The 22,952-nt window shown below is 35.0% G+C and overlaps 4 protein-coding genes and 2 long non-coding RNA genes across 8 annotated transcripts; 4 read left to right on the top strand and 2 right to left on the bottom strand.

Moving 5' to 3' along the window:
- Positions 1-215: 215 nt before the first annotated feature.
- Positions 216-7,460, top strand: LOC124441430 (serine/threonine-protein kinase 40-like). Of its 2 annotated transcripts, none has more exons than XM_046991899.1 (7): positions 216-414; positions 946-1,555; positions 1,894-1,946; positions 2,020-2,135; positions 2,945-3,089; positions 3,700-3,819; positions 4,467-4,935. In XM_046991899.1, exons 1-7 carry the CDS (start codon positions 368-370, stop codon positions 4,564-4,566), a joined length of 1,191 nt encoding a protein of 396 aa, XP_046847855.1. In that variant the 5' UTR covers positions 216-367; the 3' UTR covers positions 4,567-4,935. The 2 variants fall into 2 exon arrangements, with proteins under 2 accessions (XP_046847855.1, XP_046847854.1); XM_046991898.1 differs by lacking the exon at positions 4,467-4,935 and adding an exon at positions 6,384-7,460 and having other exon boundaries at positions 219-414.
- Positions 7,461-8,683: 1,223 nt separating this feature from the next.
- On the top strand, positions 8,684-14,660 carry LOC124441845 (latrophilin-like protein 1). Of its 2 annotated transcripts, none has more exons than XM_046992309.1 (5): positions 8,684-8,930; positions 9,001-9,055; positions 11,585-11,890; positions 12,705-13,139; positions 14,046-14,660. In XM_046992309.1, exons 1-5 carry the CDS (start codon positions 8,898-8,900, stop codon positions 14,303-14,305), a joined length of 1,089 nt encoding a protein of 362 aa, XP_046848265.1. In that variant the 5' UTR covers positions 8,684-8,897; the 3' UTR covers positions 14,306-14,660. The 2 variants fall into 2 exon arrangements, with proteins under 2 accessions (XP_046848265.1, XP_046848266.1); XM_046992310.1 differs by having other exon boundaries at positions 12,705-12,946; positions 14,046-14,344.
- Positions 14,661-15,288: 628 nt separating this feature from the next.
- LOC124441846 (RWD domain-containing protein 1-like) lies at positions 15,289-16,918 on the bottom strand. The gene is made up of 7 exons (XM_046992311.1): positions 16,676-16,918; positions 16,420-16,488; positions 16,213-16,340; positions 16,002-16,145; positions 15,806-15,920; positions 15,675-15,734; positions 15,289-15,602 (listed from the first exon to the last, which is right to left on the bottom strand). The coding sequence occupies exons 1-7, from the start codon at positions 16,746-16,748 to the stop codon at positions 15,526-15,528; spliced, it is 666 nt and encodes a 221-aa protein (XP_046848267.1). The 5' UTR covers positions 16,749-16,918; the 3' UTR covers positions 15,289-15,525.
- On the top strand, positions 16,680-18,174 carry LOC124441847. The gene is made up of 3 exons (XR_006947013.1): positions 16,680-16,752; positions 17,370-17,634; positions 17,750-18,174. It is a non-coding gene; the product is annotated as an uncharacterized LOC124441847 (long non-coding RNA).
- On the bottom strand, positions 17,320-19,020 carry LOC124441848. Its single transcript, XR_006947014.1, has 2 exons — positions 18,940-19,020; positions 17,320-17,453 (listed from the first exon to the last, which is right to left on the bottom strand). It is a non-coding gene; the product is annotated as an uncharacterized LOC124441848 (long non-coding RNA).
- On the top strand, positions 19,005-22,464 carry LOC124441844 (cationic amino acid transporter 2-like). The gene is made up of 2 exons (XM_046992308.1): positions 19,005-20,992; positions 21,968-22,464. The coding sequence occupies exons 1-2, from the start codon at positions 19,507-19,509 to the stop codon at positions 22,186-22,188; spliced, it is 1,707 nt and encodes a 568-aa protein (XP_046848264.1). The 5' UTR covers positions 19,005-19,506; the 3' UTR covers positions 22,189-22,464.
- The last annotated feature ends 488 nt before the right edge of the window (positions 22,465-22,952 follow it).

The following is a 22,952-nucleotide window of genomic DNA, read 5'->3' as shown; positions in this document are numbered from 1 at the left end:
AAAAATCAAAAAGTCATTACTAATGAGATAATTGAACACGTTATAGCGTGATTGCTAATCTCTTTATTCTTATTGTTCTACGCAGTCGGTTTAAATGTGACCGCGTGCTAATTTGAAAAAGAAGACCTCGTGTTGTTGAGATGCCGAAACATTCTGCTGTAACTGTTGCCTTGGAAACGTGCACGTGTAACGGAAAATTTGTATATTACGGCCATAAGTGTTGGCATTTAATTAGAATGTTTCACTTGGGAACCGCGGAGGAACTGTTCCTTCTAAAAGATTCAATTAACGAAGAAATTCCTTTTTAGGAATGATTAGAAAGTTCTCCAGAGTTCTTTTATCAATTAAGATGGAACTATGAAATAAAATGCAGTATTTGTACTCGAAGGTTTTGTGTAACGCAACGAATAGAAAGTAAGTATTGCCTGTCTCTGTTCATTTATGCTTTCCTGTATTTTTGGAAACATAGCTTGATTTATATAATTTCAAAAAACTACCTAAAATCAATTGCGTATATTTTCTGCTGATTTCCTACTGTAAGTAACCCACACAAACATAACTTGCATGCACGCATAAGTCATATGATTCATGATGTAGTAAATTGTGTAATATTTCTTGACCTGCCTACCACAATTCTCGTTTTAACGTTAAATGTGATTGGAACTCCAATTAGAACATCAATGTTCGTTAATTGCAACATATATCAGCTGTCGTCATTTCAAGTCAATGCGCACGCAGATTTACTGAAAATAAAGAAAATATAAAATTCCAACATAATTCTACACGTTATGTTCCCCCTGGAGACGTACGGCGATGATGGGGGTATTTAAATCATGCCTGTGAAACCATTTGTAAATTTCCGTTCCGATAACTTTATCACAATGGTTATCATCATGTATTTTTCTCACCGTTCGTTGCTTCACACCTCTGATGTCTTTCATACAGGTACGTCTCATGCGAGATGGCAGAAGCTGGTTCTTCTACAACAACAAAACGTAAATCTACAACTGCTAGCAGAGAAAGAACGAAAGCTAAACAACAAAGACGAAATTGCACTGCGAAAAAATGCCCTTTAAAACGTGCCGGTTATTTTTTATTGGGTCCAAGACTTGGCAATTCACCCGTACGAAGTATAGTTCAATGTCTGGCGAAACGAGACGGAACGGACGATTTTTATTGCTTAAAAATGTTGACGATCGAAGAGCCAGGCCACGAAACGCAAGATGACAAGCAAGGGAAGATGTTATTACACACAGAATATTCGCTTTTGTCGTTATTACATGACCAGGATGGTGTCGTCCACCATCACGGCCTTTTTCAAGACGAATTTACTGAGGAAATTCACGAAAGAGATTTGACTGGCATACACAGGACTCAGCGCGTTCGTAAGAGAGTGTGTCTAATATTGGATTGTCTTAGCCCTCATGAATTTAGTAACGTCACTTCGGAGTTGATAAATCTTCAACATTATGTCATCAGGGAGAAGAAATTAACAGAGAAAGAAGCTATCGTTATATTCTACGATATTGTTCGCGTTGTCGAAAGTCTTCATTCTGTAAGTTCGATATTTTCCCTCGAGATTTTTGTCAAAGACACAAAGTGTTTACGGTCAATATCAATTGGATTAGTTTGGCCACTTGAGCATATTAATGGGAAGTTTTTTTAAGCCATTCTGGTCTTTAAAACTATTTCATTAAGTTTACAATAGATTTGATTTAATTTGCTGTAACAATTAAGGAGAATAATTACTTTTATACATTAATAGAAAAACGTGGCAAATGTTGTGAAAAATCATTTAATACACATTCATATCAATATGTTGCTATTATTTTCCCATCTTATAATTCTCTTAAATACTTTTAATTTTAATAATGAATTTTCTTTACCTTGTAGAAAAATATTGTGCACAGAGATCTCAAGTTGGGAAATATTGTACTAAATCGTAGGTAAGTATTTTAATTTTGTATTTACTCATTTCTAATTATTGCTTTGATATCATCAACCAATTCTTATTTATAGCACAAAGAAAATCACAATCACTAACTTTTGTCTTGGAAAACATTTAATTCGGGAGAATGATCTGTTAAAAGACCAACGTGGTAGTCCAGCCTACATAAGCCCTGATGTCTTAAGTGGTTGGTAAAGGATGTTTATTGAAAATTTGTGACATTTTTTTTCAAATCAAGATATTTTCAATCCAATTGAAACAGATATTGTTACAAGGGAATATATATTTTGTGAGAGTTATCATAAAATTAATGTATGGCCATAATATAAATTTACGATGGGCCCAGTTAAGATGAAAAAAAACAAAGAGAATCAAGACATGTCTAAAGTAAAGATCTGTTAGTACTGTGTAGATAGGGTGAGAAATATAAGATGAAACAAAGGGGTATGGTGTTAGAGATTTTTAAAGGACATTATTCTAGGAAAGTACTTGGTTGGTAGCAGTGGTGCCGAAGGATTTTATTTGTGGTTATATAAGAGCCCCCAAAATGGCACTTTACATGTATTACATATCATTTTTATGTCACTGAAGTTTTAAAGTAACGTATATAAAGATGGGAAATATTAGGAGGCAGTCTCCCTCTCCTTGCCAGCCAAAATGGTTGGAATTGCTAAGTAGGAGAAAGTTTCAACATTAAAACATTGCATGAAGTTATGTTGACCTGTTTCAGATAAGAGGATGTAGGAATAGACAGAGTTTTATGGATGCAAACAATTTACTATGGCAACCTTTAAAAATTGCATTATATATTACACTTGCTTGTATTTTTTAATGAAAACAAAATTCAAAATGAAGATCTTAATCTTGAAAATTTTATTGGAGTAGTGATCTTCCCTTTCTCCATTCTGAGACCACTGTATATCAAAATACATTGCCACCATATGCTGATGAACTAAAGATAAATAGATATTTTAATTATTTCTATGTTTTTTTTAGGTCAGCCATATTCAGGCAAGGCAAGTGACATGTGGGCTCTTGGTGTTGTATTATATACCATGTTATATGGTCAGTTTCCATTCTATGATAGTGTACCTCATGAACTGTTCAGAAAGATCAAGGCTGCAGAATTTGCCATTCCAACGTAAGGAATAAAACAGTGATAACACATGTTTATGAATAACACCCCCCACTCCACCCTCCACAATTATAAACTTGGGGACACTACTGTGTGAAGAAGACATTGGAAAGATTATGGGAAATGGCAGCCTGTTTTTTTTGGGGGGGGGGGATTTCATCTAGATGACATTGTGGTTTAATGAGCAATGATGACATTGTAGTGTGAATGAAAGTCTTAGACAACAGTAAAGAGAGGTTGTTGTTGTTGTATTGAGTTAAGTTTCTGTCCATGTTTGAGACACAACATAGTTGATAAATAGTGAGAAAGTTCTTGTGTGTTGAACTGATGTTTGCTCATCTTAGAAATTTTCTTAAAATTTGTGCTGGGTTGTAATGAAGGGTGTTGAACATTATTGTGCTATTTTGACATGTTTACTATTGAATGAAAGAAGTTGCGCTCATTGAAGTACCTTTAATTTATTGACTGTTTTGATGTTTATTTACATGAAGTACAAATCATTTATTGTCTCTTTTGATGTTTATCTACATGAAGTACTTATCATTTATTGACTGTTTTGATGTGTATTTACATGAAGTACAAATCATTTATTGTCAGTTTTGATGTTTATTTACAGTGACGGACGGGTGACAAGCTCAACGATGAAATTAATTCAGTCATTGTTAATATTAAATCCTAAGAAACGGCTAACTGCATCACAGGTTGCAACTGTTCTTCGTGAAACAATAAGAAAATGGTAAGAAATGTTATAAAATAACACACAATAATTTGATGCTCTTAAAAACCGGAAAACAGGGTTTCCATCAACAGTCGTTCTCAGTGTAGTAGCAAAATTTAGCAAACGCGATGTATCGTTCACGACGTCGTAAAAATCGTGTGTTTTGCCCATATATGGATAAGTATACGCCATATTTAGGCAATTTTCAAGACGATTCGTCTTGTTTGCTAAATTGCCTTAATATGATTGAGGAATGACTGTTCATGTGCTTGTAGGCGCATTGGAACCTGGAATTTTTGGTATTTTACAGGTTTTCTGCCACAGACATTCAAATCCACAAGCGTAAAGTCTGACAATGTGTTTTATTGTATTGGCACTTTTTGCGTAGGTCATTTAATAATGATAGTACCACTCAACTAGCCATCTCAAACGCTGTTCAGTAAAATGAATATTTTCTCTTCGAAAATCTCATAAGCTCAAGGAAAGGGCAGATGTTCAAAATATCTTATAGCCTCGTCGCTCTCATGATTTTACTCACATTTTGTCATGTTTATACCAGTTCTATTCATTTGGATTTGCTGAGCGCTTGTGCTGAATATTTCAGTGTCTTTTGCGTGTAAAGTGAACGCTAAAATTCACTCTTCTTTACTTTGTCTTCTCCTTAGGTACATATCACGTACATTGCTATCACCATCACACGTTGTCTTCTTCTTAGGTACATATCACGTACATTGCTATCACCATCTCATGTTGTCTTCTCCTTAGGTACATATCACGTACATTGCTATCACCATCTCATGTTGTCTTCTTCTTAGGTACATATCACGTACATTGCTATCACCATCTCATGTTGTCTTCTCCTTAGGTACAAATCACGTACATTGCTATCACCATCACATGTTGTCTTCTTCTTAGGTACATATCACGTACATTGCTATCACCATCTCATGTTGTCTTCTCCTTAGGAACATATCACGTACATTGCTATCACCATCTCATGTTGTCTTCTCCTTAGGTACATATCACGTACATTGCTATCACCATCACATGTTGTCTTCTTCTTAGGTACATATCACGTACATTGCTATCACCATCTCATGTTGTCTTCTCCTTAGGTACATATCACGTACATTGCTATCACCATCTCATGTTGTCTTCTCCTTAGGTACATATCACGTACATTGCTATCACCATCACGTTGTCTCTTCTTAGGTACATATCACGTACATTGCTATCACCATCTCATGTTGTCTTCTCCTTAGGTACATATCACGTACATTGCTATCACCATCTCATGTTGTCTTCTCCTTAGGTACATATCACGTACATTGCTACCACCATCACATGTTGTCTTCTCCTTAGGTACATATCACGTACATTGCTATCACCATCACATGTTGTCTCTTCTTAGGTACATATCACGTACATTGCTATCACCATCTCATGTTGTCTCTCCTAGGTACATATCACGTACATTGCTATCACCATCTCATGTTGTCTTCTCCTTAGGTACATATCACGTACATTGCTATCACCATCACACGTTGTCTTCTTCTTAGGTACATATCACGTACATTGCTATCACCATCTCATGTTGTCTTCTCCTAGGTACATATCACGTACATTGCTATCACCATCTCATGTTGTCTTCTCCTTAGGTACATATCACGTACATTGCTACCACCATCACATGTTGTCTTCTTCTTAGGTACATATCACGTACATTTCTATCACCATCTCACGTTGTCTTCTCCTTAGGTACATATCACGTACATTGCTATCACCATCTCATGTTGTCTTCTTAGGTACATATCACGTACATTGCTATCACCATCACACGTTGTCTTCTTCTTAGGTACATATCACGTACATTGCTATCACCATCTCATGTTGTCTTCTCCTTAGGTACATATCACGTACATTGCTATCACCATCTCATGTTGTCTCTCCTTAGGTACATATCACGTACATTGCTACCACCATCACATGTTGTCTTCTTCTTAGGTACATATCACGTACATTTCTATCACCATCTCGTTGTCTTCTCCTTAGGTACATATCACGTACATTGCTATCACCATCTCATGTTGTCTTCTTCTTAGGTACATATCACGTACATTGCTATCACCATCTCATGTTGTCTTCTTCTTAGGTACATATCACGTACATTGCTATCACCATCTCATGTTGTCTTCTTAGGTACATATCACGTACATTGCTACCACCATCACATGTTGTCTTCTCCTTAGGTACATATCACGTACATTGCTATCACCATCACATGTTGTCTTCTCCTTAGGTACATATCACGTACATTGCTATCACCATCTCATGTTGTCTTCTCCTTAGTTTCATATCACGTACATTGCTATCACCATCACATGTTGTCTTCTTCTTAGGTACATATCACGTACATGTTGTCTTCTTCTTAGGTACATATCACGTACATTTCTATCACCATCTCATGTTGTCTTCTTCTTAGGTACATATCACGTACATTTCTATCACCATCTCATGTTGTCTTCTCCTTAGGTACATATCACGTACATTTCTATCACCATCACATGTTGTCTTCTCCTTAGGTACATATCACGTACATTGTTATCACCATCACATGTTGTCCCAGACATAGATGACCTACTTGAGAATGACTGCATTCCGGAACACCAAATTGCAGAAAGACAAAGGGAATTTGAACGGAAAATAAATCAACTTGAAGGTGATTTTACAAGACATGATAATAGCGCTCCGTTTATACCAAGGCTTGGTAACTTGCCCAATGTACGAAGGCTTGGTCACGATGCGAAGAGGCTGACCGCGAGCGAGCTGCGTTCTAACCGTCATCTGTTTTGATGTGAATTTGTGGTAGGAAAGTGGAAGAAAATAAAGTTTTCCCTTGTCAATTTGTGGTAGGAAAGTGGAAGGAGATGAAGTTTTTCTTCTGTGAATATGTGGTAGGAAAGTGGAAGGAGATGAATTTTTCCCTTGTGAATTTGTGGTAGGAAAGTGGAAGGAAATAAAGTTTTCCCTTGTGAATTTGTGGTAGGAAAGTGGAAGGAGATGGATTTTTCCCTTGTCAATAAGAACGTGGAATATTTTATAATTGATTTGACAGAAATCTTTCATGGTAATGATTTACCAATGAAAATGGGAAAATTGCCCTTGTCGGGTGAACAAATGATCGACATTGCGTACAATGTGGGATAAAGAAGTACCGGAAGAAGACTTAAACTGACGAAAAAGGATATGTATGGATGTCGGTAGCGTAGCAAGACTGCAAATTGAGGTTATGATATGTAAATATCAGATAAACATGATTTCTTTCTTTAGAAGTCTGTTGTTTTTTACAGTTACTGCATGAACACATAGCAGGACCACATTAGCTTGCTGGCTACACCTTTAGCGGATTCACATTACGATTATCAAATTTTGTCTTTTATGTAAGTCTTTAAAGTGTGTGCTTCTAGAAATTGTTGTATTTTTACTAGACCTTTCAATGGTGATTGAATAGCCTTGTGCCATAACATATTATAATTTCTGGATTCAGAATATTTTTTTATTGAGACCATAACAACATTAAACGTGTATGAAAACTGTGATGAAATATGTTTTAAATATTTATGTATGTATCATGTAAATATGTTTGATAAATATCTTTACGTTTGGATCGTGTTTTATTTTTTCGGGGAGGAAGCACGGGGGGAATTGAAATCATGCGTTCTCACGTCGCGAGATAATATATCTCCTATCTTCCATGAATACCGTCTGGCCCTTTTTTCTGAAAATTTTCAAATAGTTTAGCAAGTTTATCAGTTGAGCAAGAATTTTGCTCATCGGCCAAACTCACATGCTGTTTGTTGATTTTTCTGAGCGTTAATGATTATTTTAACAAATTGTTTGAAACACCAATCATACCAACACTGATATGACTAGTGAAATACTATAGGTGGTAACTTGCGAATGGTGAGAATTTTTTACAGGTGTTCACGGGAGTAACAATGTCTTCTATCGATGGTTTGTGTCATTTTTCGTCCTTAAAATCATAGATAATAATTACGTCCTTAACATTTTAAGCACTTGTATGATATTAGAAAACGCTTTCCAAGAAATTATGTGGAATGCTGTAGTTATTCGCTGTGGGTTAAAGTTCAATTTATCTAATGAAACCACAGATAAAAAGCGTACTTGGAATGTGAAATCGCTTCAAAATCCCGCTGTAATCACATGTTTTAACTTAAACGGTGCTATGCCTTGGCTAAACCACTTATTTTAATTGCATCGAAATCGTCAAAGAAAGTTAGTTGACGGATTTCTTTTTAACAATTCAGGAAATGGTAATTGGTAGGTTTCTGTGGTTTTCGAAGCGAAATTAGGAACAATTTGCTTGATAAGATAAAAATGCCGTTAATGAAGCCTGATTTTAGGTCACTTTTGCTAAGAAATTAAATCATCAAAGAAATCGCAATTGAAAAGAACTCAGTAAGACCTCCATAAAAATGATAAATTGTATTTAGATTCGCAATAGGAGTTCAATAAACTTTGACCAGTTCCCGTTGAGCTATTTGTCAAAGTATCTATAAAAATTTATTTTTCTTAATTCTGACTTTTCCAGCAGGGCATTTTTCATAACTTTTAATAGCCTCACGAATTATTAAAAGTGTGAAAAAATGGAGCTCGTTAACTAAGATACATATTCCTAGACGATGCGACTACGAAAACGTAATTGTTTGCTTTCCAACGCATTACACAATAAAAATATCTACAGTAAACTGAAAAAATAAACGAAAAAAATATAAATACCATCATTTTACATTTCCCTCATTTTCCAAATGCCGCAACCTGATTGGTCAAAATAATCTTCCTACATGTGCAAATCTACATATGTTAATAGATCTATTACGGTCAGATAAAATGATAACAAATCCGTTTGTTGGGCGACTTATTGCATTGTATGTTAAAATTAAAGACGCCTGTTAATTCCATAAAGGCAAAGTGCTCGTCTGTAACTGGTAAAAGATCTCTTACTATCAGTTATCGTACGGTAGACTTAAATTTTAGTAATATTTTCTTGTATCGGATTACAACTTCTTTTAACGATGGATCGACGTGGATCTTTAACCTCAATTCTGGTGCGTGCATGAAGCGTGTCAAGTTTGAAGCATATGCATGGCTTTACGATGTATGTTTTTTTATTTCTAGACCATATTTGTGTTCCTGTCTATTTCTACAACTGGAATTTCGAAAGCAGACACTGGTATGTGTAACTAAATCTTCACATAAGAACCAAGGTTTTAGGAATTGCCTTTCTCATATTGCTTCATGTTTGTATACAACGCAGAGATCATTATATTATGGAATTAGATACTTTCTAAGACATTTGAAGATTATGGTCTTGTTTTTTCTAATCCCTAAGACATGTATTGCACTTAATTATCATTTGTGGTCATTGGTAAACATATTCCGACTTTCTTGCATTGATAGATAGAGTACTGTTACACTTTCAAACTCTTATCAAAATAATCCACTGTCCTTCTTTTCTTGCTTTGAACATTTTACACTAGATTAGATTTTAATGCAAGTCTATAACAGCGCTGTTGATTTACAATGCGGCGACTTTCAAATTGCATTATCATCATTAGGAGAGAATTTGAAGTCCATAACTTTGAACGCATGCTAATCATTTGTTTATTTGCTTTTATAAATCTTCGCTAATGTTAAACAGAAAAACACCTGGTAAGCAATATGAAACAGACTGATGTATTTTGTGATAAACGCAATTAGACGTCCTTATCCGCGTTTGCTTCAAGAGTATCGTGTTATTTTGCTATGGGGTTTTGAACTTGCGCCATCATTTTGCACCGAGAATTTTTTGTGTTTTATTTTTCTCTCCAGTTAACCTTCTGGTCTTCGTTTTTGAATTTCCAACTTCATGATCTTCGATTTTTGTTGACAATTCAGCTTTCCCGTTAATAGGTTCGGTTCAGCTTGGCCAATTTTTTTTGTTCTTTTAAAATGTGCGTAGGATTCGATTGTTAGCTAAAGCGAGAAAACCATTAACTCTGTTGGAATGAGATAAAATGCATCTTAATAAAGATAAGCTATTTCTTTATTTAAAACCATCGATTTTCGCTTTTACATGTTTTATGAAGCCGATAAGATCGCTCAACACACATTGATTTGATTCATTTTGTAGTTTTTATTTTCTTCCTCGAAAACTTTTCAGCAAGTTTCAAAAAGGCGCAAAACGAAAATAGACATGATTTCGCTTGCCCTTTTTTTTCTTGAGCTGTATTTAATGACTGACGATGTCTGTCATTGTGCTGTTCATTTCAGACGATGAAAACATTGGAATTTACTGATAAATATATTTGTTTTATTATTAGGTCAAGTGAAGTGTATATAGTTCTTCAGTGTTTTCATCGATGAATTGTATCAACATGAGAACACTGTGTCATGGAATTGACATTTTGTAAACTCATAATTTTACAACTTGCTCTCCTGCGTCAGTTCAAACGTTTAAAAATTCGTCATATACCATTTTGATATGACACATTTTGCTAAAATGTACATTTTTCAACGTACTGAGCTGTTAATTGCCGACATTTTGCAGCGCGCACCCACATATTTCTGCACGCGTCCATTGAAAATGATGTGTCTCTCCGTCACAAATTCGTTAAAACTGTTACATATTGAAATACTAAATGTTAGTGATCTTTTTTCTATGGAGTAAGAATTACTGTGAGTCTTTAATCGAAAACGTTATGTCGTATCGTAATGACACTGAAATAATTGCTTCCGACTGTCGTGTATTGTTGAATACCTAAACCAAATTACGTGTTTTATAGCTAAACGTTTGTTTCAAACCGTTTACCTTTGGTATATTATGAAAAAAACTTACGAAAGGTTTTCAAAGTGCATAAATACTTTAGTGTGTTTAATCTCGTTTTAAATTGGCTGTGAATTGCTTGACTCATTGTGCCATGTTGTTGTCACGTGTCAAATCCACGTTTTAACACGTATAATTCGCTAGATTCTTTCGATGCGCAAAATGTCATCGTTTTTCAACACATCTTTTAACACATGATTTCTGTTGCCCAAATGAAAGATTAAAGATTTCGACCATGGCAAAAGCACTTGACAGATTTTGTCTTTTTGAGATATTAATTATTTTTGGAACGTTGGTTTCTCCTGTTACATGCTAAATTGAAATTTGCCCCGCGGTGTTGAATTTTTTCACGTTCTACAAGAAAGACTTATTCTCTTCATGAAGCTGTGATTTTAAATGCATGTTAACTTTGAAAACCGTGGGTGTTGAAAAATGGATCACGTATAAACTCGTTTAATTGATAACGAAACAGCTTGATACTAGTTATATTTAATCGATTTTCTTGTTTCAACTGCATCATGTCTGTCTGAAAGCTCTGCTCAATAATATGAAAATATGTGCGCACGTAAAAACTGGCAATTCTTTAAAGGACACAAACACACACACCAAAAGTTGTGGGTGTCCGAACATCCAGATATTCATGATTTCCAAAGCCCCGTGCGGAGCTCAAAATATCAGGAATTAAACTCAGGAATCGTGACCTCATTAGCTTAAATACATTACTTTTTTAACACGTTCATCACACTTCATCAGTATGGCAATTTCCTCATACGCTCATCCAAATCCTCTACATCACCCAGCACACCCGTCTGTATCTTTCTTTCATCTGAGTCAACTGTTCAAATTTTTTATTATGTTTTGTACTATTTTATAAGAACGTTACTCTGTCATTTTCAGCCGATAATGTTATGAGATGTCAGAACTCAAATGTGAAGCTGAAATGTCTAAATAAGTCCTTCATACTTGTTATCACTTCTGTGTTTTATGGCCGAACACAGCCAGGTTCCATTATTTGCCCCAGTCCTCCTGGATCACATCTTTCTGACGAAATCGTTTGCAACAGACAGCAGAACGATGTTTCTGATGAAGTGAAACAAATGTGTAATGAAAAGAATAGCTGTAATTTCACAGTAAGAAAGCAAACATTTGGAAAAGATGGCTGCCCTTTTATATTCAAGTATATTATTATTGAATATAAGTGTGGTAAGTTTGCTGTTTGTGGTATGGTGTATTGGTGTTGATAGTTAGGGATGAACAACAGAGAACAAGAACAGTCTATACACTACATAAAATATATAAGAAATAAGATAATGTGCGTCAGTGTAGGTAGTGATGAATGAACAACAGAGAACAAGAACAGTCTTTACACTACATAAAATATGTAAGAAATAGGATAATGTGCGTCAGTGTAGGTAGGGATAATAAGCGAAGAATAGTTTTTTCATGTGATCTTATGAGCACGATGCATAAGAAACATTTTAAATAAACGACAACATTTTGCAATTTTATATTTTTAATTACAGACATGTTTAGACTTAACTATAAGTCATCTTCAGTGTGAGTAGTTATGTTATTTAAAGTTTGGTGATATATCACAATATATACCATATATTTATATACAAAGTGTATATACAATGTGCCCTCCCGGCTATCACCATAGTGCAATGGTGACTCCTGCACTTGGGACACAGGACGTACGGTTACGTACATTGTATGGATTGTATTGTAGAGTCACCAGAACGCTCAAACCTATAAGGTGAGCTTTGCATATCGCGAAAACGGTGGACGTCTCCATATGAGACTCTCTGCACAATCCTAGAGTGCTCAAACTACGCACTGTAAATAACAATTTACAAACTTTAAAAAACATGACTATTCACACTGAAGATAACTTATAGTTAAGTCGAAACATGTCTGTAATTAAAAATATAAAATTTGAAAAATGTTTGTCGTTTATTTAAAATGTTTAATAGTTTTTCATATTTGGAATTGTACTAATTGTTAAATATTTTTTTAGTAAACAGCCAAAAATTCAAAAGACATGAGGCCATAAAACATCCAGTCATACCCACGTCATCCGTAGTCAAGACAACAAGCTCAGTTGCTTTAAGCACCCCAGTTATGACCAGCAGTTCAATTACACCAACCGTTGTCATCCAACCATCCTCTACTTCAGTGCTTGGAGTTGAAACAATCAACACTGTTGACCAATCAGATGTACCTCGTTCCAGTTCTCGTAGTAGCACGCGGCTGCACATTGTAAGTATGACTACAATTAGTCATACTCAGCCGTTTCCTGTTTCTACCATTAGCAATTTGAATTTGAATACCACAAAATCTTCATTTCCTTCAATTACACGCGATAATAGCGAAGAAAAGAGACGACTTAACGGAGAGCGTGGTACAATGAAACTGTTTCGTTTTCTTCTCACTTTTTATGTTATACGGGAAGGTATGTTGAATCTGAACATGCGCAAAAACAACACTGCCACGTCACGTTTGAATTTTTGCTAAAAAAACGCTTCTAAAAAACACTAAAACAGTAAAAAACTTCGCTAAAACAATTAAATTCTTCATTGTTACCACAAAACTTTGTTTTTAATGACAAAATTTTCAGTATTAATTGTTAAAGTGATTTGAAGTTAAAATATCAAAAGTTTTTAATGATTTCTCTGCGGACATACCAGCTCAAACTGTCACTAACTTTTCTACGATTTGTGTTTAACCTTGATTCATTTCGTTACCCACAGTTTTCGTTCCTTTCGTCCGCAAACAAAGAGTTTTTAACGGTTTGTCTTTATAACCATTTTAAAAGTAAAACACTTCAGAACTCTAAAAAGTACTACGTCCAAAAAACAGAGCTTATACATCTGTCCCACTGAGATATTTGACTGATTGCTTTCGTTCTTACAAATGCCGGGCGGATTTCTGTTCACGGTATCTTTTTAAGATCTTTTTAACTGTATAAACTTTACAAAAAATGACCGTGTAAATGGATGAAATGAAACAATAACTCAGTAACCATAATTAATTTTTATTTGCCTTTTTTTGTAAAACATTAACGTTCGGGTTGTATAAAAAACTAAATGTAATAAAATATTGGGTTGAAGTCTGTGACTTCGTGCGCTTTACTTAACCAGGACGTAATCAGGGGGCAAGGGGGGCCGCCAGGCAAAATTCTCCCCTAAAATGCTATGTTTTACCCATATTGAAGTCTTTGACTTTGTGCGCTTCATTTAACTTGCATTCATGTAACTAATTGAAATTATTACAATGTGAACACAATGTGAAGATTACTTTTCTATTATTGGGATCAAAATAACCGACTTGATCGCTTTTTTTCTCTTTCTTTCAACAGAGCACATCCACAAACGTACAGCTAATTCTGTGCTTTGGTTTTCATTTGGTATACTGGTTGGCCTCTTTATAACAATTGCTGTAATAGTTTACTATCGTGTCCAAGAAGGGAAGAGCGTAGAAAAGAAGAGACTTTGTAAAGCTGCTTATGTTAAGCAAAAAGACTACAATGACTCCTGTGTTATAGAAGAAAAAGTTGTTTTAAATCCACATAAAATGGACGCCTTAGAGATGGAAAGTCAAATTGGTGAGTCAGTATGATCCAATAGTTCGTACTCATTGTTCCACCAAAATGATCTGGACGCGCGATGACGACATATGTGAGACGTCACGTGACGTCACAACACCGTGCCATCGATCTTGTAAGATGATGTGAAGAAAATTATTTTGAAGTCAACAAGCTTAAAGAATGAAAGGTTTCTCTACGAAGATTCTGATTGTTTTCTTTCAAACTTCCCATGGTAAATAAAATCAAAAATGCCATTATTGACAAGGTGATTTAGACTATGTACATAGCCATCTTTAAATTATGTACTTAGAATTGACTTAAAGTATGCAGTAAACACTCTTTGTATAGAAATTGTATGTATAATGTGATTACACAATTACTAATGATGGTCAGTTTTGATTTTAGTATAAAAGTTGACAGCACAGTGGAAGACAGTATGGTGTATGGTGCTGTATGGTACCATCATATATTGCATTGCAATTTGGTACCATTGTGCATTACTATGTAGTACCATTGTGCATTACTATGTAGTACCATTGTGCATTACTATGTAGTACCATTGTGCATTACTGTGTAGTACCATTGTGCATTACTATGTAGTACCATCATACATTATGTAGTACCATCATACATTATGTAGTACCATCATACATTGTTATGTAGTACCATCATACATTGTTATGTAGTACCATCATACATTGTTATGTAGTACCATCATACATTGTTATGTAGTACCATCATACATTGTTATGTAGTACCATCATACATTGTTATGTAGTACCATCATACATTGTTATGTAGTAGTACCATCATACATTATGTTGAACCATCATACATTGTTATGTAGTACCGTCATACATTATGTAGTACCATCATGCATTATGTAGTACCATCATACATTATGTAGTACCATCATACATTATGTAGTACCATCATACATTATGTAGTACCATCATACATTATGTAGTACCATCATACATTATGTAGTACCATCATACATTATGTAGTACCATCATACATTATGTAGAACCATCATACATTATGTAAAACCATCATACATTATGTAGAACCATCATACATTATGTAGAACCATCATACATTGTTATGCAGAACCATCATACATTATGTAGAACCATCATACATTATGTAGTACCATCATACATTATGTAGAACCATCATACATTATGTAGAACCATCATACATTATAATGTAGAACCATAATGCATTACTATGTAGTAACATCATATTTATATTATTCATTAAGATCATCATCATCAAGGTCTAAATCATCCAAGTCTTGAAACAGTGATTCATCAACTTTAATATCATCTAAACCAAAAATAAATTAACCAAAAATTCAAAATCCAAACAATGACCTAGTGATAATTCATGCCAAATTACCTCCCATAAATGCCTCATCCAATGTCCCCATCAATGCATTCTGTTCAAATAGTTGCCTTCCTAAATTCAAACCGATATGAATAAGTTTATTGTCATCCTTCCATTTTCCTTTATCAAATTTAACATTAAACCTGTCAGCTTGTTTTTTATTTCTATCTTAACTTCATCGGTTTTGCGTTCTTCATCAAACTTCAGTTTCCAAATGATAAAATTCTCATGTGTAACCGGGGTTCCAGTTAGTTTGGCCTTCAGAAATGAATATCCATTAAAATGCAGGGAAAATTGTAAATACAAGAGATTATTTCATTCATAGCTTATTTCACTCACCAATTCTGCCTCCTCCGCTTCCTTCAACTTTCGTTGCCTCTCTTCTTCTTGTGAATTCTTCTCTTTTTCAACAGCTTCATTAAGAAACTCCTGCGTTTCCGAGATTAACGTAAATATCATTACCATTCCAAGATTTTCTTCTGCCTGAGAATGAAAGGCAAAACTCATAGCAACTATTTATGAAATTGGCAAAAATTATCAAAACTTTTACTTTTTCATGGAGAAACTCTTTTAGAGAATGAAGATGATTATCTGTTAAGCCATCGCGAGATTTGAGCTCAATAAATGGCCGGCAATCTGGGTAGTTTTCCACATATGTAAATTGAACACTTACTGAAACTAGAAATACACACGTGTTTCAGTAAAAGGAAATTATTGTAATCCTAAATTGTAATTTACGAATAAAACACGCTCTTACATTTTATAGAATTGTCTTCATCGTGCTCAGAAGCAACTGTAATCTCAAAACAGTTGGGTTCTTCAATCACTACAAAAAGAGTTAGCAACAAAGAATCAAGATTTATGTACTGTAATGTCATGTGAACTATATATTCACATTTCCCACGAAAGTTAATTAAAATACGTCGCCAAATCAAAGATAAACTACATAACAAATGCTTTTAGAATTAATATTCAAAAGACCGTCCTATGCGATAATCTTCAAATGAACTTACGTTTAAATTCCGTAGGGTAAATAGCCTCAAGTGCCTCAAGTTCTTGGCGCTGTTCTTCCTCGTAATCAGTCATTTAGGTAAGATGAAATACCTCTCTCCTATCGTTTACCCGAATTTTTACGTATTAAAATTACTATCTAAGCAAAAAATCACCGACTAGGGCCGTGAATGCCGAATGCGCGCAGTTTTTTCATAGGATTCATAATCATTACAATAATAGTAAATTTTGTCATCCATGTTGAATAAGCTAAGAGGAATCAGGGGGGTGTTGGACCTGTTGGTAAATGTGATGATAAAAATATGCGAAACATACAGTTTTTGGGTGGTATTATATCATTATATGGTATAACATTTTATATTCCACAGATGATGAAATCAATGAAATGTATCATCTGTCAAAACGCATAGAATGAGGATTTTTAATATTTGTGGAGTGCCTATTGTTTTGTGTTTTTATTTGATGGTATAATGTTTGAGTGGTTGCCTCCACAGTCCAAAACCTTCAACGTCGTTTTGAGTTAAAAGGAAGATGGAAGAATCTCGGAATATATTTTTGTTATTATAATGATAGCCATGCTTGAAAACTTCCACTCGAAGCTTCCACTTGAAAAATTGAAAATCATGAGGAAAAAGAAGCATTAAAGTGACGAAGAATTTATAGCTACTGTCTTTTAATGTCATATACTTTCTATAGATGTCTACATCCGGAGAGCCTTAACCGATGGTTAGCACAGCTTCTTGGTGATCCTTTTATCTCTCCAAATCCCATGTCGCAAGGCTTAAGCAAATAAAATCACATCATGTAAGCTTGACGCTGAAAAAGATCAAGGGAGAAATCAAAATAGCTGTTATGATGAAGACGAGTTTCCTGATTTGATGCCTATTCCTTTCGGCTACGCTGCGAGAATTTCAAGAATTTGGAATGAATTTGAGGTGTTGCAAATGCTTGGAAAAAGGAGGTTTGTTTCAGTTGTCAAGGTGACTTTTTATTACCAACATTGTTTAAATAGACGGAAATTTGTTCATGTGAAGGAAATTTTGTTCGTGATTTAGAAATGCTTTATATACGCTTAGGTACGTAATAAATTGGACGGCTGTCTCTATGAGATCAAAAGAAATCCTTTGAATCCGAAAAGTGTGCTGCTTAATCGCAAAATTACTCGACAAGAGAAGTTACTTTCCAGATTGAATCATGAAAATATTGTAAGATAAAACTAAATTTACTATCCAACATCAATCGAAATTTTATAACGTAATAGTTCAAAGCGAGGTTCATTTTAGACGATACAAATTGCTTGGCTTAATAAATGTTATCTATGTAGAAACTATTATAATAAAGTAGATAATCCCTTTTTTCGATGAAGCCCATGGATGCTTTCGTTCATAATGAGAAAGTCATATTGTATAAGGAGTTATAAGAAAGTTATCTTGTATAAGGTAACAAGTAAAAAACGTATAAACATGTTTAGAGTTGGTTTAAATTATAAGTCAAAAAGGCAGAAGTCGTTTAAACCTTTGCAGTATCCTTGGATGTTTTAGTTTCTTTTATGAAAAGAATTCTTGTAAAGAAAAAAGACAAATTTTGAAAACAAAAAATCCAGTTTTCAGTCCATGCCTCCCATCCAGTTTTCAGTCCATACCCTGAGATAGTTAAGCACCAGTGTGTCTCATGTTAATTAAGGGAACCAGATAATCCTATCTGCCATGAAGCCCGTGGATGGTTTGCTCGTGATACAGGAGAAACAGTAAACGAAAGAGTTAAATAAAAAGATATAAACCCATATAAATTGTATACAACATGTTTAAGTTTGTCTTATATTATAAGTGTCAGAAAAAGGCACAGTGTCTGAAGATATTTATTTTATGAGAAGTACTTTTGTAAACAAAAAAATAAAATTCGAAAGCAAAAAATCCTGTTTGTTGTGCGCTCTTTTTAACCTGTTTTCATTCAATTAGCCGGTTAAAATTTAAAACCCATTTTAATAGAAAGTATATTACTTGTCTTTTACAAACTTAACTTATAACAGAAAAACTAAAAATGTGCAGGAAGTATGAAATTTAAATGTAAATGCCGACCATACTCTGATAGTAGGACCATTGAGATTTTTTTTCTTTTATTGTTTTGACAGTGAATGAAGAAAGAAACTGCAAATGCAGAGCACTGACAAAGCAAAGCAAACTGACTACATATTGAAATTTTAAAGTAAATGGTTTAAACGTCAGTCAACAACAACAAAAACAGTCCTTCTCAGGACTATACCAACCTGGACGATCTACATTTACAAACATGTGTTTAAACTTTCATGTTGCGCTGTCAAAGAACAAACATGGTGTCAGATTTCTCAGTTTTGAGCTGAACACAACAGGCATCGCGTATCTCAAATCTTGTTTATGCAGTTTTCGCACGAGTGCGCAAATATTTGACTTTGTTCCTTCAAGTATAAAGATGCTGTTTGCTCGACTCATTGTTGTGCCATGCAAATATTATGCGTAAACCAATGGACCTTGAAGGTTTGGGTATTGAGCCAAATCATTGAAGTATGTCTGTGATACTTAGTAAATAAATTCGCAGTAAAACCTGCTGTTTTTAATGCATATATCATTCGTTTTAATTTGTTGAGTAGTGCGAACAATATGTGCTCTTTAATCTCTCGATTCTTGTCCCAAATCACGAGGATAAGACGATCGGAGAAGCAAGAGAATTTGACTTTTTGATTACGCCTGGGAGTGTTTCTGTATTGTCAACCGCTCAACATTTGCTCGGCGCTTGTTTCAATTCTGGCATATTCGTTGTCGTTGGAATTGCGGTCAAAGAAATCGCTGGACCATCTATGATATTAGCAGTTATTCTTGGAGCTGTATTTTCCATTTTCAATAGTCTATCTTTATGTGAACTTTGCAAAAGATTTCCGTCCAAAACAAGCTACTATGACATTTTGTATGAAAACGTCGGCGAAGCATTTGCGTACATGATCGCTTGGTTAAAACTATCCCAAAACCTGTTTATGGTGGCTTTGATTACTGTAACTGTCGGTAACTACATATATTACGTTGCAGATGCACCATCCCATATTTCGTGGTTACCTCCCCATAAAAGATGGGCAGAAATTGAGTTGGACACGCTGGTATTTTCCCTTGCCTTTTTGGTCCTGGTTTCTGGTGTGGTTGCTGTAGGTTTGCCTCTGTCTTCTGGTTATGTAATTTCATTGTTTTGGGTCAATGTTACTGCATTTATGTTTATGTTAGTACTTTTGTTAGTATATGCTGGTTCTTTTAAATGGCTTTCTCGTGAAAGCTTTCAGCCATTTGAGTTCATGGGCACATTGGAAGGAGCTGCATTGTCTGTATTTTTCTACTCAAATCTTGATGAAATTGTAGAAATGTCCACTCAGTTTAAGACCACCAACAGCCTTGCTGCAATCTCGCTATGTGCAGGCCTGTTGTCTGTTCTAACTTATTACTTTTCGGCAATTGTTTTTGTTGCAAGCTCGTTGCCTTTGGATAAGATTTCGGCAGTGGCTACGGTTCCCAAGATATTTTCATATACTACATTTTATGATTCAAAATATGTCTTATCTTCAATTGCGTTTCTAGTTTTCATTCTCACTGCGATGAGGGCTTATGTCAATGCACAAAGATCTTGCAATTTATTAACTGACGATGGCTTAATCCATCGTAGCGTATCAAGTGTGAAGCAAACACACCCCCTTTTTGTTTTATTCATTGCACTCTTGTCTATTCCTTTATTTGTATGGATATCAGTTGCAAGCCTTATAGAGGGATTCTGTGCGAGTTCTTTAATTATGACCATCCTTATCAATGCCACACTAATATCAGTTCAGTATCAACCACAAGAAAAACCTGAAAATGGCAACTCGGTATTTCCAAGCTGGAAAGCAACAAAAAGTTTGCTTGTAAGACTAGTACTTTGCTGTGGCTGCTTGGCCCATAGGAAGATTCTCTCGAAACTTGGAATCAGTGAAGATTCAGAACCAACAACAGAAACAAGCAAGTTAGTCAACTGGGCCATAATCTTTTACATACCATCCGCTCTAGCCTTGGCTATTGCATTGGTTTATGGGATACCGGCCATTGATCAGGATAAATGGTTTGTTGTTGGTGTGCTGATTTATCTCATGGTGGTGATATTATTTAATTTTTGTGTGTTAGCAACTGAACCACGAGTGAAATCTGTTCATTATGACAATGGTATCATGGCATCATTTATTCCATTGTTTAACATAAGTCTGTCCTGTGTTTTGTTGGTTACAATTCGTTGGAAAGCATTTATTCCTGTTGGTGGGTGGACTCTGATAGGTACGTAATTCATGTTTTTTGTTAAATACATTAACTTAGGGAGGTGATGTGTAAGGAAAAGCTCATGTCATTAAGCAAGAGGTATAATGCCTCCCAGTGCTGTAGAACTAAATTTATCAGATGGGGGGCTATCTTGACGTTTTCGTTAATAGTGCCCTTTTCAATTTACTCATTTCAAAGGTAGAAGGGGGGCTCCTCCCCGAAACGCCCCCCACTTCTACAGCACTGATGCCCCCCACCACCTCACGCTCTGGAAACTTGTGGGATTTTTATGTGACTCACTGGAGGGGGGTTCACTACAATATTTTGAAGTTTTTTGTAATTACAGTTATGCTGAAAAATATAGCAAACTATTTCGCTACGCAGTTATAACACCTTTGATCTCAGGATTTGATATCATTTCAAGGTTGATTGAGTTGCTAAAAACAGAAGCCAAATAAGGACTGCATTATTGGAAAGTGCGATAAACGTGAAAAGTGGCTATAGAAGTTCTACACCGACTGCACTAACTACCATAACATTGTCGATGAAAATTAACTAGTGTTAAGCGTTGATTTCGAGCAAGGCAGTGTCTTATCGTTCGCTAACAATTTGAATATAAAGTAAATGGTTTGAACCCGGGAGTGTCGTTAGATTTTGACTCTGAAGATGACTACCGCTAAGGTTGACGAAACGTCAGTCAACAACAACAAAAACAGTCCTTTTCAGGACTATACTAACCTGGACGATCTACATCTACAAACATGTACTTTGAATATAGTGATTTGCTATGAAAGAAGTAAACTATTTGGCTATTTTTGGGCAAAATGTAGTTTGCTATAACTACATCCACTATTTTAAAAGTATTTTACAACTACTCATTACTTGAAAAAAAGCAGTTCCGTTGCCTTAATGTTTATGTGCCTTTGTCTCTTGTGCATTTGACATCACTGGTTATAGTGCTAAGTACACTATGATTTATTCATTTCTGTATAGGCATACTCGTATACTTCTTCTATGGTTTCAAGCACAGCAATGAAGCAAATTTTAATCAAGGGCACCACTATGTTGAGACGCCTCCTGGCCGTGTGAAATTTCATTCATCACCACAACTTGGTACGAAAGTGAAGCGTATACAGCCAGATAATTTCGTCGATCAAACGTCGCCATCTTGGTCTTCTGATGAAGAAAAAAACTTTGACTTTCCTCAAAAATAATTAATTCGTTGTTGGCTTTTGAAATCGTTGACTTTCTAAAATTGATGATTTTTTTTAAAATGAAATGACAAAAATTTTTCTTACTTGTGCAACTTACAGATTACAGTATTCTAAAATTCAATGAAAGTTTCTAGGTATTAGGTAAGTTGAAATAATTTAAAGAATGATTGTATTGTACTTTTAAAGTGAATCAAACCGCAGACACTAACGAAACGCTGTGTAAATACAGCAAAAATTATGCAGCGGAAAATTTAAATACAGAACACTTTTTGCAAAGTTGTGGAACTTTTAAATCTTAAACACTTTCGACACAGTCGTAGCAAACAGATAGGGTAAAGAGAATTGCTCGAAAATTTTCTTGCAAGAATCTGAATATCATCAAAAGTGAGTTTTACATATTAACGCACTTAAAATTAGGAATGGCGTTGGCGATCTGGCATTAAGCAGTCATCAAATTTTCGAAGGCTTTTTGTATGAAAATGATGAACCCTTAATCTTGCTGCTTTCTTGTATCGTTTGAAAAGTAGTATTTGATTTCTTTGTTAATTAACTTTAAGAAATTTCAAATTTAATGGTGGTTTTTTCAACCAAACATGTGGACTTTCAACAATTTTCTCTTACCTTGACACGAGTTTGGCTTCAGATGTAATTGTATCAACAACGCACGCGTTCAAGAAATGAGATAGCCAAATCCTGCTTGAACAGGTGAAATGCGTTGTTAGTAGTTCGCGCTACTTATTAACTCATTAACATAGCATTAAATT

This window comes from Xenia sp. Carnegie-2017, unplaced genomic scaffold, assembly GCF_021976095.1.
Source record: "Xenia sp. Carnegie-2017 unplaced genomic scaffold, XeniaSp_v1 HiC_scaffold_20, whole genome shotgun sequence".
In the NCBI taxonomy this organism is placed as follows: Eukaryota; Metazoa; Cnidaria; class Anthozoa; order Malacalcyonacea; family Xeniidae; genus Xenia; species Xenia sp. Carnegie-2017.
The sequence above is the reverse complement of the archived record's forward strand: the minus strand, read 5'-3'. Positions and strand labels throughout refer to the sequence as shown.

Bases quoted from the DNA above. Each gene is read 5' to 3' on its own strand.
- LOC124441846 (XM_046992311.1), bottom strand. From the start codon at position 16,748: ATGACTGATTACGAGGAAGAACAGCGCCAAGAACTTGAGGCACTTGAG. The intron at 16,146-16,212 runs GTAAAAGTTTTG...TTTCATTCTCAG, and splicing joins AAGAGTTTCTCCATGAAAAA to GCAGAAGAAAATCTTGGAAT. The intron at 15,735-15,805 runs GTTTAATGTTAA...GTTTGAATTTAG, and splicing joins AATAAAAAACAAGCTGACAG to GAAGGCAACTATTTGAACAG.
- LOC124441844 (XM_046992308.1), top strand. From the start codon at position 19,507: ATGATATTAGCAGTTATTCTTGGAGCTGTATTTTCCATTTTCAATAGT. The intron at 20,993-21,967 runs GTACGTAATTCA...ATTTCTGTATAG, and splicing joins TGGTGGGTGGACTCTGATAG to GCATACTCGTATACTTCTTC.
- LOC124441845 (XM_046992309.1), top strand. From the start codon at position 8,898: ATGGATCGACGTGGATCTTTAACCTCAATTCTG. The intron at 11,891-12,704 runs GTAAGTTTGCTG...ATATTTTTTTAG, and splicing joins TATTATTGAATATAAGTGTG to TAAACAGCCAAAAATTCAAA. The intron at 13,140-14,045 runs GTATGTTGAATC...TTCTTTCAACAG, and splicing joins TTTTTATGTTATACGGGAAG to AGCACATCCACAAACGTACA.
- LOC124441430 (XM_046991898.1), top strand. From the start codon at position 368: ATGCAGTATTTGTACTCGAAGGTTTTGTGTAACGCAACGAATAGAAA. The intron at 1,556-1,893 runs GTAAGTTCGATA...TTTACCTTGTAG, and splicing joins TTGTCGAAAGTCTTCATTCT to AAAAATATTGTGCACAGAGA. The intron at 3,090-3,699 runs GTAAGGAATAAA...GTTTATTTACAG, and splicing joins GCAGAATTTGCCATTCCAAC to TGACGGACGGGTGACAAGCT.